Source organism: Canis lupus, chromosome 8 (assembly GCF_003254725.2).
Source record: "Canis lupus dingo isolate Sandy chromosome 8, ASM325472v2, whole genome shotgun sequence".
Lineage (NCBI taxonomy): Eukaryota > Metazoa > Chordata > Mammalia > Carnivora > Canidae > Canis > Canis lupus.
The window spans coordinates 74,319,179-74,340,526 of record NC_064250.1 but is presented as its reverse complement, the minus strand read 5'-3'; the positions used below and the strand labels follow the sequence as shown (position 1 = coordinate 74,340,526).

Below are 21,348 nucleotides of genomic sequence, written 5' to 3'. Positions count from 1 at the left end.
AAGGACGGGCTAGGACGTGGGTGCTCTCCAGACACCACATCGGTCTGCACCTTGACCTCAGACATCCCAGATTCCAGATCTGTGAGAATGAGTGTCTGTTGTTTGATCCATCCAGTCCATGTACGATGTTCCTGGAGTTGGGACAGGCTAAAGTCATTTTTTTTCTTTGTTTAAATTGAATTTACCAAAATTTACTACACACTCAGTGCTCATCACATCACGTGCCCTCCTTAACTCCAATCACCAAGTTCCCCCATCCCCCACCCCCTCCCTTCCAGCAGCCCTCAGTGTTTTTCCCCAGAGTTAAGTGTCTCTCATGATTTTTCTTCTTCTGTAGTATTACCCAACTAAGTTTCACTCCTTCCTTTATGGTCTCTTTCAATATTTCCTATATTCCACATATGAATGAAACCATATCATTGCCTTTCTGTGATTAATTTCTCTCAACATAATACCTCCAGTGCCACCCATGTTGAAGGAAATGTTATTTCATGTTATTCATCATTTCTGACAGCTGTGTAATATCCCATTGTATATATAAACCACATTTTGGGTATACTTTTATTAGAGTTCAATTAGCAAACATATATTATAACAGCCAGTACTCATTCTTTAAATTGCCCCCCTTAGCTCCTGTCATCCAGGGACCCCAACTCCCATCTCCACTTCACTCTCCTTGTTTTCTTTTTATTTTCCCCATAGTTAGGAGTTTCTCATGTACTGTCACTGTCTCTGATAATTCCCACTCATTCTATCCCCTTTCCCGTTTATTCCCTTCCACTATTTCTTATATTCTTTGTATGAGTGAAACCATACAATGTTTGTCTTTCTTTGAATCACTTACTTCAGTCAGCATAATACACTCCACATCCATCCACGTTGAAGCAAATGGTGGGTATTCGTCTTTTCTAATGCCTGAGTAATGTCCCAGTGTATATATAGACCATATGTCCTTTATCTATTCATCTGTTGATGGACATTGAAGCTCCTTCCGCAGTTTCTTTATTGACACTTCTGTAGAAGGGCTTCATGATTTCTCCCACATTTGACTATTGTAGACATTGCTGCAGTGAACATTGGGGTGAAGGGGTCTCTATATTTCATTACATTTGTGTATTTTGGGTAAATACCCTGTAGTGTAGTGACTGAAACATAGTGTGGCTTTATTCTCACTTTTTCAGGACATTCCATTCTGTTTTCTGGAGTGGCTGAACAAGCCTGCATTCCCACAAAAAGTGAAAGAGAAAGTTCCACTTTCTGGATATCCTCGCTTATATTTATTTTTTCTGGCCTTGTTACTTTATCCATTCTGAGTTGTACAAGTGGGATCTTAATGTGGTTTTCATTTGTATTTCCCTGATGACAAGTCATGTGGTTCACTTTTCTCATCTGCCTGTTGGCCATTTGTAGGTCTTCTTTGGAGAAATGTCTTTTGTGCATTCTCTCCATTTCTTGACTGAATTGTTTGTTTTGTTGGGTGCTGACTTTGTTAAGGAAATATCTTGTCCTATTCTGTAGGTTACCTTTTAATTTGTCACATGTTGCATTGTTGTACAGATTCTACCTTGAAGAAGTCCTAATAGTTTACTTTCCCTATGTTTCCCTGTTGTTTCCTATGCCTTTTGAGAGGTGCCTTGATAGCAGTCACTGCAGCTGAGGTCAAAAAGTTGCTAACAAAAAAAAGAAGAAAAAAGTTGCGACCTGAATTCTCCTCTAGGAGTTTGATGGATTAGTGTCTCGGATTTTTGTACTTCATCCATTTTGAGTTTATGTGTTTGGTGTAGCTGAATGGTCCACATTCATTCTTATGCAGGTGGCTGTACAATTTTTTTCAGATCCATCTATTGATGAGACTTTTTTTCATTTGATATTTTTTCTTGCTTATTGAGGAGGAATTGCCCGTAGACTTGAGGGTCCATTGCTGCATATTGTGCTCTGTTCCATTGATCTATGTGTTGTTTTTGCCAGTACCAGGCTATCTTGATGATAAAGACTTTATAATAGAGCTTGTCTGTAAATATTGTTTTGCCCAACAGCTGTAGGATTTTTTTTGGCCAAAACGTTTCTACCTGTTTGGCTATCTAGGAAAGGAATTGAAGAAGACACAAAGAGATGGAAAACCTTCCATGCTTATGGATTAGAACAATGAATAGTGTCAGAGCACCTGTGTTGCTCAGAGTTTGAGTGCCTGCAATTGGCTTGGCTGATCCTGGGTTCCTGGAATGGTGTCCTGAATCAGGCTTTTGGAAAGGATCCTGCTTCTCCCCCTGCCTATGTCTCTACCTTCATCTGTGTGACTCTCCTGAATAAAAAAATAAATATTTAAAACAACACCAAAAATAAGTATTGTGAAAATCTCTATGCTGCCCAGAACCTTCTACATATTCAAAGAAATCCTTATCAAAACACCTTGAACATCTTTCACAGAGTAGGAACATACAATCTTAAGATTATTATGGCACACAGAGAGATATGAGGCACACATTGATGCTGTGGCATTGCCCTGCTGTATTTGTTTTGAAAAGTATCTGTTAGCCTCCCTCATCCAGTGAAGGGTGCATTTCTCACCTGGAACTAGGACTCACTTCTTGCAAACCATAGGTATCTGTTAAAAATTCACAGTGGACACACAGAAGGAGAATAATGATACAAGAGAGTCAGAGATACTCAGACACTTTGGAACTTCAGTTTAAGGATGTTCTTTTATAACACTTCCAGAAGATGAGGAATTGATAAACCTGTGGGATATGTATCTCACCATCAGCTTACAGGGTTGTGTTGTACTGATGGCTGTGACGTGTGCTCCTTGTCACTGGTGAACATTTGGTGCCCTGTGTCCTCATTTCAAACCCACCTGCATCTGTGAGTCTCCCTGTGGACATGAGATCAGATTCCCTTTAGGATTTCCTCAATGGAACCCCTCAAGGGACCTACATGACTTATTTACTCTTTATCATTTTATTTAAATGCAAACATTTTCGTCATGGGATATGCAACAACCAGGTAACATGACTTGGTCATGTCAATATCCAACAGCCCTACCATCCTATTCCATTGTCTACATATGAACTTACATGGCGGGGAAGCTGTTTCAGAGAAGGTTAGTCCACTCATGGTCAGCAAGGCAGAGGAGCAGCTCCAACTGCCCAGAAGCATGGCTGTAGTTGGCTTTGCTGATTTCATTAATATTTATACACATAGCAGCTGTCCCGAAACACACACACTCAGAACATAACGTGAGAGGATGGAACATGGGATGGAGCACACAGTTCCTCTGGTAATGTGCAGCCCCTGGACCTTAGATGGGCTTGGATGAATCTGTAAATCACAGTGCAGTTGATAATGGATTATTATCATTTGCTATTGATTTTGTTTCCTCTGGAGATTCTCACACCCTACCCTGTTGAGGCCTGTTTTGGGGGTTTTGTGACTCTCTTCCTGGCTCTATCAGAGAGCTGTTCTGAACATGGCCTCCTACCTCTGACCTGGGGTTGAATGTTTTCACCCCCACTCTTCAGGGACCCCTCACAGGAGAGTCATCAAGCCGTCCTGTCCTCAGTTTACAACTGAACCCAGTCTTTACCCTGCCTGTGTCTAAGCTGGTTTATCTCAGACACATGAATGAGTCTCTAAATGTCAATATGAGGTATTCCTGTGGTGTAGATCTGGGATGGTCCTCCGAGCAAGGGTCTCATGGTGTCTTACTTTCTGCCTGCTGGTCTCAGGATAGAGGCACAGGACCACACATGGTTCAGTTTATGGAAACACAAATCACAATGCCTGCACTCTGACATAATGTTTACCCATCTCCAGAATCCTGTCCTTTTTAACCATCCGTCACATCATGCCGCTTTTTGTTTGTAGGACTCAGGGGGACCACAGATCCTGGAAATTTCCCCACTTTGCCACTTGAACACCATCATACCAGGTTCGTTCCATGCAGGACCAAAAATCTTTTTTAAAATTATTTTTTATTGGAAGACAAGTCCTGCCCCCATCCTGAGTTGTCCTTCTCCACAGGAGATCTGTCCCAGGTTCCCCTGCAGGAGTCTGGACTGGGCTGGGTAAACATAGGCAGAACCTTACACTCACCTGTCCCTTCTCTGAGTTCTCACTGCGCATGTCAGTGAGGGTGTCACATGGGTCCATCAGCCTCCAGGGGAAGGCCCTGGAGTCAATGCCGAAGTCTGGAGGGAAAAGAATGAGCACCACAACCTGTCTCTGAACAGCAGCAAGAGGTATAGAAAGTCCAACACCTGGAAAGATAAATGATAATGTTTCACACCAGAACCACATCTATTCAATGTGATGAACAACCAGCTGATGAGATACAGCAGATCATCTTCCATGAAATCACAAGTTCATGTTTGAGCATGGGAACAGAATTTTTATAGTTTATGAAAACAACACCATGAAAATCAATTCCCAGAATCTATATTTATAATTTTTTATTTATTTATTTATTTTTTTATTCATGATAGGCACACAGTGAGAGAGAGAGAGGCAGAGACACAGGCAGAGGGAGAAGCAGGCTCCATGCACCGGGAGCCTGATGTGGGATTCGATCCCGGATCTCCAGGATCGCGCCCTGGGCCAAAGGCAGGCGCCAAACCGCTGCGCCACCCAGGGATCCCCAGAATCTATATTTATATAATATGTAAACACTGAGTTACTGGAGACCAAGTATGAAACAGGTCAACACTGAGGAGACCAGGAAAAAAACAAGACTTTTCAATATATTGTCAATGGAGAAACTATTCATAGGCAATCACTAATCATGAAATAGGAATATTATAGATAAAATATCAATATGCATAATACCAAATATTAAGAATACACTTTGTGAAAAATCAACTAGATGAACCTGTTGAACGACCAGACTGATCAGATACAACAGAGCATCTTACATTAAATCACAAGTTCACGTTTGAATATGAGAAAAAAATTCGTACAGCTTACAAAAAGAGCAACATGAAAATCAATTGCCAAATTCTATATTCATATAAAAAAATAACACTGATATAGTAGAGAACAGTTAGGGGGCAGGTCAACGCTGAGGAGACCAGGAAAAAGAAAACAAGACTTTTCAATGTATTGTCAATGGGGAAACTATTCATAAGCAATCATTAATCATGAAATTAGAATGCTATAGGTAAAAATCATTATGCATAACACCAAATATTAAGAATACTCTTAGTGAAAATCAGCTACATTTTTCTACCTACGTAGTTATCAAGGTAATAAAATACAAGATATGGACCAAGAGAAAACTTGCACAAATTTCAAAACCAACAAAAAACTTTCACCTGCATATCATAATCACCATCAAAACTCAGTGGAAAAAAACAACAGAATTCATGTATAAAACAGGCAGATCTTTGAACATGTTATACAGGAGGGTACAGATACATGAATTAAGCACAGGAGAGGACACATCCCACCAGGGTCTTTCAGGGTAATGCACGTCAACCACAATGAGATGCCCTATACACACATCACGAGGGCTCAAGTATGAAAGAAGCACTGACCAGAACATCCTGGGAAGCATGCAGGACACCTGGGCCTCACCCCTGCAAGTAGAAATGAAAAATGAAACAGAAGTCCTGGAAAATCATTTTTCTGTTCCTCCTGAAATTAAAGATGGATAACCTAGCAGGGGACATGGAAATCCCACTCCTCAGTGATTGCTCCAGCATAAAGAAACCCAATGTTCTTGTAAAAATGGCATGTGATGAATTATAGTGTCTTCATTTCTGTTAGAAGCCTAGAAACTCCCCCCCCCAAAAGCCTGCGTGATTTAAAGAATAATGCCAGTAGAAAACATCCATCAATGGGACGGGATTCTGCAATAAGAAGCCACACTATTGATACACACCCAGGATCCCAGGGGAACCTCAAGGACATGCTGTTCCATGAAGCTCAGCAGTCTCGGAGATGACAGGCCATGCAGCCTGGGGCATTTGTACAGCCAGGCCAGGGTCACAATTGTTTGGTTGGGCTTTCTGTCCCTCTCTCTTCCCCAAACCCAAATGATGAGCTCCTCTGCATCAGGCTGCATGCTCCCCTCCTGTGCACAATGTCCTCAGGTGTGGGATGTCCACACACTGAAACAAACCACCTCTTGTCCCCTGATGGGGGGTTCCTAAGAGTCGGACGTGTGTTGTGATAGGAACTGTCCCCTCCAGCATCTCTGGCTCAGGCTCTCTCCTGCATCTGAGCAGGACAAGGTTAAGACACCTCCACTGAGTCCATCTGTCTCCTGCTACTGTTTCTCCCCACAACCTGAGGTCTAGACCTTCCTCTCACTCAGGTGGAAATCAGGTCAAGTGTTTGGGAACAGAGTGAGGTCACAGTTTTAATCAGCTGTCCGCAGAGGATCCCACTACTGTTTGTTTTCTATAGAGAAATAAATATAGAAGAACTTGTCCAGATTAAAAAATCATATTTTATATATTTATTTAGTGAGAAAGAGAAGGAGAAGAGTTTGAGAGAGAAAGAAAATCTCAAGCGGATTCCCCATGACCAGAGCCTGAATTTGGCCTCAATTCCAGGATCCTGAGATCACGACGTGACTCACAAACAAGAGTTAGATCAAGAGTTAGATGCTTAACCATGTGAGTCGACCAGTCGACCCATCCTTGAGCAACTGTTTAAAGAGAGATTTGTGTTTGTTATTATTGCGTTTTTTCAGACTTTCTATTGAGGTTAAGATTCCTTTCTGTATTTTGGAGACTAAGTCCGTCTCAGTATATAGTTGAACACACTGTCTCCCATTTCATAGGCTATCTTTTTGCTCCAATTATATTTGTCCTGCACACTTTGTGCATGAGGTAGCCTCACTTATCAGTCATTGTTTTTTTTTTTTTACTGTGATTTTAATGTTATATCAAATACATCATGAAACGCCTGGGTGGCTCAGCAGTTGAGCAACTGCCTTTGGCTCAGGGCATGATCCTGGATCCCGGGATCAAGTCTCCAGTGGGCCTCCCTGTATGGAGCCTGCTTCTCTCCTGCCTGTGTCTCTGCCTCTTTCTCTGTGTGTCTCTCACAAATAAATAAATCTTTAAAAAATAAATAAATCACAGCCAAGCAAAGATCATGATGTTTTCCCCTTAGTTTACATGTTTAAGTTCTAGGGTTGAGACTTCTGCTTAACCCTTTTTTTAATTTTTTTTAAATTTTTAATTATTTATGATAGTCATAGAGAGAGAGAGAGAGAGGCAGAGACATAGGCAGAGGGAGAAGCAGGCTCCATGCACCGGCAGCCCGAAGTGGGATTCGATCCCGGGTCTCCAGGATTGCGCCCTGGGCCAAAGGCAGGCGCCAAACGGCTGCGCCACCCAGGGATCCCCCTGCTTAACTCTTAATCACTTTTGAGATTTTCTGTGTCCTTGAATCTGTGTGATGTTTGATAAGGACCAAGTGTCATTATTTGTATGAGGCTGTTCAACACCATTTTCTATAGAGACTATCCTTTCCCCACTGTGTATTCTTACATATACTATGGTTGAAGGATTTCTGACTGTATATGCACACGTTAACTTCTGGGCTCTGTAATATGGTCCACCATCTACATTGCTGATGTTAGGCAGTCACACACTGAAATGCTTAATGTGCGACTAAAATACATTTCCGTAGAGGGATGTGTGATGTCTGACTATTGTTCTAATTTCTTAAACTTGTATGGTCACTCTCATGTGATTTTGTTTTCCATATGAATGTGGAGTTTTTCTATTATGTAAGAAAACAATTGATATTTTGATTAATTTAATCAACATTAAAATAATTAGAACAGAAATTATTTGTCTACTTGTATGGACAAATAAAAATTCTCAGGGAGATTTAATAAGTATATGGAAAAGAAAAATGAAGTTTAACTCATAGACACTCTTGGAAAAGAGTTAAGCCTTAATAAATATAATCAGATTTCAAAGAGAAGAAATAACTGACACTAAAAATAGAAAGGAACATGAAAAAAATTCTAATATTTTAACAATGCAAATAATGGATAACCAAGGCAAATTACAAACTTACTAGTATTATCAAGCAAATTAAACTGTTTCATGAAGAAATAAAAAAAATTAACAAAACAGAACAAATAGGAAGCCTGAAACCATTATCTAAAAATCCTGCCTGGGGCAGGGCAGGTCGCTCAGGAGTTAAGCACCACCTATGGCCCAGAGCCTGATCCTGGAGACTCGGGATCCAGTCCCACATCGGGCTCTTGGCATGGAACCTGCTTCTCCCTCTGCCTGTGTCTCTGCCTCTGTGTGTGTGTGTGTGTGTGTGTGTGTGTGTCTCATGAATATATAAAATCTTTTTTAAAAATTCTGCCTCAAAAAAGACAATGAAAATTTAAAAATAATGTAATGAAAAGGGCAAAATCAGATAGCTTTATCTACAAATATTCAAATATTTTAAGAAATAAGGCCAAAATGTTTCAATCTCTTCCAAAACGTATTTAGAATGGAATGTGACCAAATTGATTGAAGGAGGCCAGGATGAGTCTGACAGCGAACCCATGCCAAGGACCCCACAGGAAGGGTCTCATGGACAATATCTCAGATGCACATAAATGCAAAAATCCTGGCATCTTGAATCCAACAGCCCATGGACAGATGGCACAGGATGACCTAGAAGGAATCATCCCTGAGATGCAAGGATGCTTCAACACACCCAGATCATTAATTGGCCCCTGTATTAACAGACTCAAGGATTGGATGTACACGATTCTTTCTTTTGATACCTAAAACCGCTTGAAAAAAATCTAACATGCTTTTATCTTCAAAACATTTTAACAGTCGAGACAGAAGAGATTGCCTCCTATCTGATGGAAGTAGTCACGTTTTATGAAAAACCCACAATCAACACTGCATTCAAAAGTGAAAACCTGGGCAGCCCTGGTGGCTCATCAGTTTAGCGCCGCCTTCAGCCCAGGGCCTGCTCCTGGAGACCCAGTATCGAGTCCCACTTCAGGCTCCCTGCATGGAGCCTGCTTCTCCTTCTGCCTGTGTCTCTGCCTCTCTCTCTCTCTCTGTCTCTCATGCATAAATAAATAAAATCTTTTTAAAAATGTGAAAATCTGAAGCCCTTCTGTAAGTCAGGACCCAAACAGGGGTCATTCCCACCCTCAGTATTCAACATATTATTCTAAAGTAGAATAAACTGTGCCACCCCATATGTCAGCTGGTTCCCTGGGTTGTTGTGAATAAAATCACACGAGAATCATCCAGTGGACAGAGAGAATGAACCCTTCTTTCACCCTGATGTAAGGAAATAAATCTCCCACGGGAAAATTCCCTTCCCTGAACCAGGAGGGGTGAACCATCCTCAGCACCAGAAACGTCTGTAGGGCCCAGAAGGCTGTGAAAACAAGCCTTGTCAGTTCCTCACCAATTCACTGACCCAAATCCAGTATCCTGGCCTTATATCTCTACAAATCAACGTTTTGTTGGGTAAGAAGAAGAAGGTCTGCTTAGTTTGTTCATTGTGTGTTGTGTTTCAGGGAGCTCAGGCACATGCACCATGAAATACATCTTCACTTAGGTCTCTCATAAGTCTACAGAGTAATTAGTTCAGAAAAATAACCAGAAAGAAGGGAAGGAAGCCCATACTGTGGTAATGACTGGAATTCCAAACCAGGAAGTTTATGAAACAAAGAATAAAAGATATTTAAATCAATAGATACAGAGAAATTTACTTGTATCCATATGACACAATCTGTTGCAGGGTCAAACCTGCCAAGTTTCAAAACCACACCCTAAGGTAATGAATAACTTCAGGGAATCGATAGGATACAAAATCAACAAACAAAGTAAATCTAGGTTTCCACACAGGAACAACTAATTATTTATATCTTAAAGATTTTATTGAATTATTCATGAAAGACGCACAAGCAGAGAGAGGCAAAGACATAGGAAGAGAGAGAAACAGGCTCCATGCAGGGAGCCCAATGTGGGACTGGATCTCTGGACTCTAGGATCACTCCCAGCGCAGATGGCAGACCTCAACCACTGAGCCACACAAACATCCATAACAATAAAGTACATAAAAGGTAATTAATAAAACATTATTACATTGGTACCGGTGTTAAGAATGTAATAGGTAGGATTAAGTATTCTGAAAGAGGTAAATTACTGTCCACTAAAAGAACTAAGATGAAAAAAAAAAAATAAAAAAATAAAAAAAAAAATAAAAGAACTAAGATGGATGAGAGATTTTTAAAGAGTCACAAAAATGCAAAGGCATTTTTTCATAAATGTGAAAACTTCATAATGTCAGAAGACTTACAGTGGCCTACAGATGTAAAGAAATCCTTGTTAAGAACTTGTAAAGAATCAAATCTAGGTCTGGAGCTGATTATATATTCAAAGGACATGCAAATAGGGCCCTCACTTCACTGATTAAACCAGCCCATCCCGACATGCTGCTGGGAGAGGAGTCCCAGCCCCAGGATCCCCAAGTGACCTTGTTTAGGGATCAGGGTGGAAAACAGACGACTAAACATGGAGTCTTTCGTTGGCTGGGTTTTCCTTGTCGCTATTATAAAAGGTAATTCAAGAAGAAAAAGAGACCCTGAGTCTGATTGTAGGTGAGTGAAACAGGGGAAGTGGGACAGTTTCCTAACCAGGATGTCTTGTGTCTGCAGGTGTCCAGGGTGACGTGCAGCTGGTGGAGTCTGGGGGAGACCTGGTGAAGCCTGGAGGATCCCTGAGACTGTCCTGTGTGGCCTCTGGATTCACCTTCAGTAGCTATGCCATGAGCTGGGTCCGCCAGGCTCCAGGGAAGGGGCTGCAGTGGGTCGCATACATTAACAGTGGTGGAAGTAGCACATACTACGCAGACGCTGTGAAGGGCCGGTTCACCATCTCCAGAGACAACGCCAGGAACACACTGTATCTGCAGATGAACAGCCTGAGATCCGAGGACACAGCCGTGTATTACTGTGCGAAGGACACAGTGAGTCGAACTCAGTGTGAGCCCAGACACAAACCTCTCTGTTAAGGGGATCAGGACCACCAGGGGGTGCACACTCCTCACCACTTCTGTCTTGAAGGCCCAGGAGCAGGTGCACATGGAGTTTCTGAGCAGGTTTCCTGTCAGGGTCTGGGATTCCCCTCCAAGGAGCTGTTTTCCCCAGGGAGTTATCTAGGCAGATGATATGTGCATACCTATTTAGTCTCTGATTTAGACACATCTGTTTTTTATATGAAAACAGCTATTATGCCATGCACAAAAGACAGCGATTCTTTTTCTATCAATAGATTTCACAGTAATTTTATTTTATTTTTTTAATAATAAATTTATTTTTTATTGGCGTTCAATTTGACAACATACAGAATGACACTCAGTGCTCATCCCATCAAGTGCCCCCCTCAGTGCCCATCACCCATTCACCCCCACCCCCCTCCCTCCTCCCCTTACACCACCCCTACTTCGTTTCCCAGAGTTAGGAGTCTTTATGTTCTGTCTCCCTTTCTGATATTTCCTACCCATTTCTTCTCCCTTCCCTTCTATTCCCTTTCACTATTATTTATATTCCCCAAATGAATGAGAACATATAATGTTTGTGCTTCAATTGACTCATTTCACTCAGCATAATAACCTCCAGTTCCATCCACGTGGAAGCAAATGGTGGGTATTTGTTATTTGTAATAGCTGGGTAATATTCCATTGCGTACATAAACCACATCTCCTTTATCCATTTCTTTCGATGGACTCCAAGGTTCTTTTCACAGTTTGGCTATTGTGGACATTTTTGCTATAAACATCGGGGTGCAGGCGTCCCGATGTTTAATTGCATCTGCATCTTTGGGGTAAATCCCCAACAGTCCAATTGCTGGGTGGTAAGGCAGGTCTATTTTTAACTCTTTGAGGAACGTGCACACAGTTTTCCAGAGTGGCTGCACCATTTCACATTAGATTTCACAGTAATTTTAATTTACATTATAATAGGTTATAGTAGGCATGTAAAACATAAATTACAAAAACTGTTTTTCTAGGTTTGTTTATGCAGGAGAAACGTATTATAAGACACAAATATAAGATATATACGTTACACGTATACGTTGTATACTTTATATATATATATAAAGTATATATATAAGATATATACGTTATACTTATACATTGTATATAAGACATATATAAGACATATTAATTTATATCTTGAGTACACTGCACACTGTGGCAATCAATAAACATGTGAATTTGATGAGATAGTATAATAGAAAAGATAATTTGGGGGATAGGTAAATGTAATGATTCTAGAAAACATAGGCTTATGCAACTGGTTTCATAAGAAGGAGTAATACATGCTCTATTTATTTGGAATAAAAAAGCTAGGATAGTGAATAACTGTATAATTTAGCAGAATGGTGACATTGTATTAATTTGCCAGCTATAATAAAATTTATTATACGGTTGTATGATTTGCACTGGTACTATAATATTGAGTAATCTATAGCCCTTATTGAAATTTCACCAGTTTTCCAAATAGTTTTTTTCCTGCCCCCAAATCCAAACGATGATCCCAAATTGCATTTAGTTGCTGTTTTCTTTGTTTCTGCTAACCTATGGCAGCTATTTAAGTCTTTCTTTGTCCTTCATGGCCTTGAAACATTTGATGAGTACTGGTCAGCTGTTCTGAAGAATGCCTCTCACTTTGGGTTTATGAGACCCTTTTGGATGATTAGATTAAGGTTTTGCATTTCTTGGCGATATCACAGACAAAATGTGGAAGGAGCTTCGGTGTCCATCAAAAGATGAATGGATAAGGAAGATATGGTATATGTATGCAAGGGAATATTACTCAGCCATTAGAAACGACAAATATGGGGATCCCTGGGTGGCTCAGCAGTTTGGTGCCTATCTTTGGCCCAGGGCACGACCCTGGATTCCCGGGATGAGTCCCACGTCAGGCTCCTCACATGGAGCCTGCTTCTCTCTCCTCCTGTGTCTCTGCCTCTCTCTATCATAAATAAATAAATCAGTTTTTAAAGACAATTTTAAAAAAGCGACAAATACCCACCATTTGCTTCGATGTGGATGGAACTGGAGGGTATTATGCTGAGTGAAATAAGTCAATTGGAGAAGGACAAACAGTATATGGTCTCATTCATTTGGGGGATATAAAAAATACTGAAATGGAATAAAGGGGAAAGGAGAGAAAATGAGTGGGAAATATCAGAGATGGAGACAGAACATGAGAGACTCCTAGCTCCAGGAAACGAACAAGGCATGGTGGAAGGGGGGGAGGGTGAGGGGTGGGGGTGAATGGGTGATGGGCACTGAGGGGGAACTTGATGGGATGAGCACTGGCTGTTATTCTGTAGGTTGGCAAATTGAACACCATAAAAAATAAATTTATTATTTTCAAAAAAGAATCATAACTAACAATATATATATATAACTAAACTAAACTAAACTAAAATAAAATAAAATAATAAAATAATTGGGTGAACCAGAATATTTATGTAATCTCAGAACATCTCTCCCAATATAGTTATTAGTTACAAAGGGAATAATAGTAAATCTACAGTGGAAATACCCAACACACATTACCTTGATCAAAATATCCTGAGAGAAAAAATATACCATGTATCCCCTGATATGATACATTGTCAAGAACACAACATCACTTCTGTGGTATTGCCAAGACAGAGATTCTTACAGTTGCTTACTATTTTCCCTAAATACCAGGTAATTGCAAATATTTCCATGTACATTAACTAAGCATTTCCCCGATCTGCACCTGCAATCATTGTGCATCAGAGGACCACCCAGCTCAAAGAGAAATTTGGTAAAAGCAGCATAAACTCCATGTTGGACATGAGGCTGCCAATGCATCAAATATCTAAAGCAAAAGACGACAGACCCCTAAAGGGGTCAATATCTTGATCCACGCACACAGCATCCATGTCAGTGACAGCCTGGGAAGGAATCAGGATTCACACCAGGATGTTCTGTGAATGTGGAGTCTGAGCATCAACACACACACACACACACACACACACACACACGCACACACGCACACACACACACAAGAGTATGAAAATGTTTTCAGCTTCATCATTGTTTCTGTTAAAAGCAGGCAGGCCTCTCAGCAAGTCAGATATGTTTGGATGGAGCCAGGGATAGACACTGGCTCAGTGTTTGTGTTGAGAGAAAGTGGTGATGATGAGGTCCTGATCCAGGAGGGGATTATATGGAGTCAGTTTCCCACCAGTATCTGGGGACAGAACTCAAGGGCGTTTGCTGGATTTCCCATGGGTGGGGCAGGAGGAGAACAGGGAGGATTGGAGATCAAGGAGACAGCATGTAATACTAAAAAAATAGGGTGTGATGACAAATTCCACTATACAATTATGAAAACTGAGAGAACAAAAGTGGAGGAGGACCTTCCACCTGCAGGGAATAACTCATGGATCTTTCAGGTGCTGATATCAGCTCACTGTGTGAGTCCTCTAACAGCCACATGTTGGAACCTAACATCCATGTGATGGGAGGAGGAGGTGGGGCCTCAGGGGACCATTTAGGTCAGGAGGTGCAGCCTCATTATGGGATCAAGGCCCTTATACACCAGGACTGGGAATGCCTCCTGCCCTTTGGCCCCATGTGAGGCCATCTGTCTGGGGGTATGTCATACAATTGTTATTATTTTTCCAGTAGTAATGGTTGAGTTTTGTGTTCCATGAAAATCATCTCACTGATATGTGACAAAGAGAGAAAGCACTTATCACCATGTGACATGGGCTTCAGGCAACCTCCCCAAGGACAAGAAATGCAGGAATATAATTGTCATGAGTTATATGACTCTCCCTACAGTTTGTGTAACTCCATTTTGGATGGGATGGGTTGCTGGAAGTCTCCGTGATGCAAACGACCCATTCAAGGATGGAAACTGCTGGATCTGGAGGCAGAAAAGAAGTCTTGTCTCATTTGGCAGGGTCAAAGGACTGACATGAGAAAACCAAATTGAGCTGGCTCCAGGCGGCAAACTGGAATTGAATTCCTTAATCTTGGAATTTTCTCTAAGTCTTTATCTTCCTCTGTGTGTACAAATGCCAGTTATAGATCCCGCTACAACTATAACAGTTTTATGAAGAAGAGGTCACAGTGGGTCCTGGGTCTGGGTCTTCAGAGAGTGTCTGTGGTGTGTGCTGTGTGCACTGTCCTGTACTGTTTTGGTGCCTCTTTCCTTCAGGTCTGGAATCTACACACGCTCTCTCTGCCTGAAGTGGGCAGTGTGTGGTCCTTGGGAAGAATGTGATGAGTTTTAACTGGGTGTGCTCTGCTCAGCTCATTAAATGAGCCATGAAACCACCTCCACTAGAACTGGGGCCCTGCAGAATTCTCTGGTCAGGAGATGTGGGTGGGCAGGGGTGCAGCCGCTCAGAGAAACCATATGGTGGTGCCTCAAATAGGTAAATGTAGACTTCCCCTGTGATCCAGCAACTGCCCTACTGGGTATTTACACTAAGATTACAAAAGTGCTGATTCAAAGGGATACACTCACCTCGATGTTTACAGCAGCATTATCTACATTAGCCAAACTATGGAAACAATCCCAGTATCTGTCAACTGATGAATGGATAAAGAACATGTGAGATAGATAGATAGAGTTAGATACATAGGGATTTTACTAATCAATGCAGTGGAATTAAATCTTACAATTTACAAGTATGAGGATGGAGGTAGTACGCATAATGCTAATTGCCATGCCAGTGAGAAAAAGAAAATACTGTATACTTCCAGTCATAGTTTGAATTTAAGAAACAGAACAAATGAGCAAAGAGATTGATGCAGAGATCAGGAAATAGTCCCTTCAATACAGAGATAAAACTGATAGTTACCAGGTGGGAGGAGTGTTGGGGATGGGTGACCTGTCAGATGGGGCTTAGGGAGTGCACTTGTCCTGATGAACACTGGGTGATGTATGGAAGTGTTCAATCAGCATGTTGGATACATGAAACAGGTGGTACACTGTAAGTGACCTCTACTGCAATTAATGTTTTGAATGTTCGTAGCAGCTTTAGTTGTAACAGCTAAGACTCAGAATCAGCCCAGGTATCCTTCAGCCAATGAAGGGTTAAACCAACAGTTTGCATCTACATCATGGGATACAACTCAGCTATGAAAAGAAACAAATTATTGATACACACAACAACTTGGATGAACCTAGAGGCAATTATGCTGAGTGAAAAACAAGCAATCCCGAAGGTACATTGTGTATGATTCCAATTTTATAACATTTTTGACATGAAAATGTTATAAAGATTAGTGGTTTCCAACAGTTAAGGAAGTGACTGGTATTGTGGTGACTGACTATAAAAGGATTGCATGAGGGATACTTTCTATGGAACAGTTCTATGGCTTAGTTGTGGTGCTGATTACACAAATATACGCATGTGTATAGTTGAATAATACTTAATTACCACACACGTGCACACACACAGGAGTGTCTACTGCAATTAAAATAAAAATTTTAAAAAAGAACTACAACTGGAAATTTTATTCATTGTCCTATGTTTCATGCATAATTCAGGCAGTTTTTTCTATTAAACAAAGGTGATAGTATTCAGGGATTCACTAATTACCACTTATGTGAAAATGAAATTTAATAATCTATAAAAAATGGAAATTCTGGACTTTATAATCTAACAATTGGTGTAGTGAAAAGTAGGATAAAATTCGATTATTGTGCAGCCAGGGTAGCTCAGCAGATTAGCACCGCCTTCAGCCCAGGGTGTGATCCTGGAGACCCGGGATCGAGTCCCACTTCAGGTTCCCTGCATGGAGCCTGCTTCTCCCTCTGCCTGTGTCTCTGCCTCTGTGTGTGTGTGTGTGTGTGTGTGTGTGTGTGTGATGAATAAATAAATAAAATATTTTTTAAAAAATGTAGATTATTAGGGCTTCTTTTAGCCCGGCTCCTCGCTGGGGCCCCTCCCCTTTGGATGCTGTTTTATTTATTTTTTTCCATCATCTGACTTTGGTAGAAGCGTGAACTCTTCTCACTGTAGAATTCCAGCTGTTCTCTCTTTAAATCTCAGGCCAAATTTGTAGGTGTTCAGGATTATTTGAAAGTGATCTAGGTAATTTGGTGGGGACAGGTGACTTAGAGACCCTACTCTTCTGTCATCTTGCCCTTCAGAATCTTGTATGACCTGGGAGTAGATGGCTTATTCTTAAATTTTTGCTTTGGAATATGCTTCTGCTTTAACTCCTGCCTAATTGTCCTGATGTTATTTGCTTCCTACATGAGGGATGAAGAGGATATACCTTGTAAACATTAACATATTATCTATATCTCTACTCAACTCAAGTATATCAATAACCATGGGAGCTCTTGCAAAGGCCCAGATGATATGCGACCAGCGGTAGGACTCTGGTTGGTTCCTGAGCCTCTGAGCCTGGAAGGGCTGACCCACATATCAGGTGTTGTGGAATCAATGAGGTTCTGTTGTAGGTGCTTCAGGGTGAAAATTTCCAGTGCATATGCCTAACAGTACTGTGCTTTACACCTCAAGAATTTTAAGATTCACTCTGTGTACTATTTCTAAAATAAATATGAAGCGGATTAACTGACAGAAAATCTACTGTATATTTATAAATGTCTTTTTAAAGGTTTCAGAATAATTTTATGATCATTCAAAATTCAGGAATAAAGAGAAATTTTGCCTCAAAGGACGTAGCCAAAGGAATCTAATTAAATAAGTCTCTCTTTTTGTATTTTATAATTTTATTAATAACAGATAAAGGACATTGGTTAGCTAAACTATAGGGACTATCAGTGTGGTGTCCCATGGGCTAGACATCGATCCAAAGCTGCCCATCCTAGATCATCTGTGCCCACACTTCACGGGCAGCCGATCCAGGCATGGTCTCCCACAACCTGCCTGCGTGGGGTCATACTGAACTCCTGGACCAGACTGGTTCACACAGGCAGCTGCTGGATCTGCAGGAGTCACGGACAAGTGTCAGCTGACATTCCCATTCACCTCCTTTTCCTCTGTAGGAAACAATACTGAGCTTGGGGATGCCTGTTTACCAGGAGTGTACCCTGGTCTTCACACCCTGACACCACCCATGCATCCCAGCACTGGCTCCTAGGGAGAATTTCAGACCAATGGCAATCTCATTACTGATTCTTTTTTTTTTTTTTTTTTTTTTTTTTTTAAATTTTTTTATTTATTTATGATAGTCACAGAGAGAGAGAGAGGCAGAGACACAGTCAGAGGGAGAAGCAGGCTCCATGCACCGGGAGCCCGATGTGGGATTCGATCCTGGGTCTCCAGGATCGCGCCCTGGGCCAAAGGCAGGCGCCAAACCGCTGCGCCACCCAGGGATCCCTCATTACTGATTCAAACTGAGAATGTTGGGAACAAGTGTGGAAACCATATCAGGTTTTATCTTCAAGGGAAGAGGACATTCACTTACACTATCAGAACACAGATCAGAGGTTTATACCAAGGACAAGATCCCAGGAATGAGTCCTTCCAGGATAAGCAGGGCCCCTGAACTTACTGAGAGAGGCTACATTTCCCATCCAATAGAACCTATGGCAATGAAACACTTGGAGAGAAATGACTCAGAGGCTTGATGGCTCCACAAAAAAGTCAGGGACCTAATGATTGCTGGTAAGAGACACCCTGTGGACGCACCTGGGTCTAATCACATTCACACTGAGGATGGTCATGGGTTCTGGCAGACATCCCAGAGCTATGTTTTTATGGATGGCTCCCCTCTCCACTGACAAGTGTCCTGCATCATCCCATCAGTCCTGCAGAGAACCAGGTGCACACCAGATTCAGGCGCAATGACAAATTTAGGGACCTTTTTTTGTTTATATGGCAAAATCTCTCTCTGACTCATGGAGTTTTCCATCCATCCATGTATACGTATCTGAGTTCAGTTAGGCACACAGAACCAGAAAGAGACCTGGAGTTTATAGAGGAAAGTGGCTTCACCTGGTTTTGAGGTTTTCCCTGCCCAATTCACAGAGTGAAACCACTCATGGATGTTGAGTCCTCAGTCCCCCGCATCTGGAGGCATGAGATGGACAGAAGGTGAATGTCACTCAATCCTCCAATGTCCAGATTGAAACTCGCCATCATGGTGGTAATATCAAGATCTCTGAAATTATCAACCATGACAATCCATTGGGCCACAAAGTTACCAACCACAGATTCAACAATGACCTAGATAAATACAGTCCATACTCAGACATGCAAATGTTCACCTTATTCTCACATGGCATTCACAGTGATGCACATTGGCATCACCCTAAATGGCAACCCATAACAGCAATGCCCCAAGGCCAAATTTTACCTACATATAATAATTTATATCGCCCCAAATCTAATCATCTAACTCATGTATCATGATATTTGGGTACCTTCTTTGGTGTAAATCCTTTTCTAGGAGGTGATAGATCTATGAATATAACACACACACACACACACACACACACACAAACTGGAAACAAGGCTGCCCCGGTGGCCCAGTGGTTTAGCGTCGCCTTCAGCCCGGGGTGATCCTGGAGTCCCCAGATCGAGTCCCACATGGGCTCCCGGCATGGAGCCTGCTTCTCCCTCTGCCTGTGTCTCTGTCTGTCTCTCATTCTCTGTGTCTATCATGAATAAATAAATAAAATCTTATAAAAAACTGGAAACACCCAACAAAATGCAAAAGCAAACAAAAAATAAATTAAAAAAATAAAATAAAACACAGATCAACTCCTTATGAACACAATTCCCCACAAACATAAAAAAACAGGTGCTGACATTCTTGTTCCAGAGGAGGTAAAATATAAGTTCAAAAGGCATCACCAACACTACGCAATGAACATCCATTTGGGTAACATTCCATTAGGATCAAGGCTTGAGAATGTTCTGAATCTCAGACTCCCACTACTGTGCTGTTTTTTTTTTAAAAATCTGGTTCAACCCTTCCTTTTCCTTGAAGTTGGTACATGTTTGAGGCAGAGCACTTTATCTACCTGTTTCAGTATAATTTGTGAGTCCAGAAAGCGTCTTTCATTTTCTTCTCACTTTTATCAAAGAAAAACTGCTTCTGTCTCTTAAATGTGCTAAGGAATACTTGATACAAGATTCCTGGACACCTCTGAATACAGTAAGGGTAGCTGGATATTTGTAGGCCAGGAGCAGAGTGAGGAGGCAAAGATGGGAAATAAGTAAGGGGAGACATTCTCTGAACAGTGGCTCCATGTGCTCATGCTGCAAAGTTCTCTATGTTGATTGTGGATACAAGAGAAGGGAGGAAAACAGGTCCGTGAATGTCTGCTGGGATCCTGGGATCCAACAGGTGCACTCGGACCATCAGAGGACACTCACACTCACCAGAGAACACAAGATCTAGGGATTTCTTAATCCAGGGAAGGAGGTCAGTTGAACAGTCATCTCCTCTTAGGGTCTTAGCATCATGCTCTGAAAATTTCTTCCATGACATAAACACCGTGAAGAGATTCTAAAGGTGATAAGGTTCGTCTTACACTGCTGGTGGGAGTGACATTGGTGTAGACACTGTGAAAACAGTATAGATACTGCTACTACAGTTAAAAATAGAACTTCTGTATGATCAAATAGTTGTGGTACAGTGTATTTACCCCCCCAAAATAAAACATTAATTCAAAGAGAAGTTTGCATCCCTATATTTATAGGAGCTTTTTGTGCTATAGGCAAATAAGGGAAGCATTCCAACTGTCCATTACTGATGAAAGGATGCAGAGATGCGGATATACACAAAGAAGAATGAATCCTTGCAATTTGCAGCAAATAGTATGGAATGAGTGTGTGTAATGTTAACTAAGTCACAGCAAGACAAATACCATATGACTCACTCCTATGCAAAATTCAATTAAAAAACACAAATTAGCCATGAGGAAAAATTTATTGAGACAAACCAGTTTCATCAAGATGGAAACATACTGTTGGTTAGTAAAGGGGGCATGGGAGGGCCCGAGTGACATAGCAGATCGGGATAAGGGAGAACACTGGTCCTAAGGAGCCATGGGGGATAGATAGAAGTGTCATCACTATATTGTACACTCAATATCACATGGCGTGTTAACTACACGGGGGAACATGGTATATGGATTGGGATTGCATTGAATCTGTAGACTGCTCTGGGTAGCACAGGCATCTTAAAAATATTTATTCTTCCATTTTATGGGCATGGAATATTTTCCCTTTTTTTGTATCTTCTTCAGTTACTTTGCTGAGCGTTCTACACTAATTATTGATGAGCCTGTGTGTTTTCCATTACACCTTCACTCTTGATTCTGGAGGATTAGTTGATCATAGAGTTGATTGCCCATTTCTGGCTTCT

General features: G+C 41.3%; 1 gene segment (V, D, J or C); it reads left to right on the top strand.

The window, feature by feature from the left end:
• LOC112670967 (immunoglobulin heavy variable 3-48-like) overlaps positions 1-21,348 on the top strand; it is a 75,872-nt gene that overhangs the window by 52,378 nt on the left and 2,146 nt on the right. Inside the window, 1 exon segment of the V gene segment in view lies at positions 10,743-10,975. Within this exon segment, the coding sequence occupies positions 10,743-10,975 (233 nt within the window).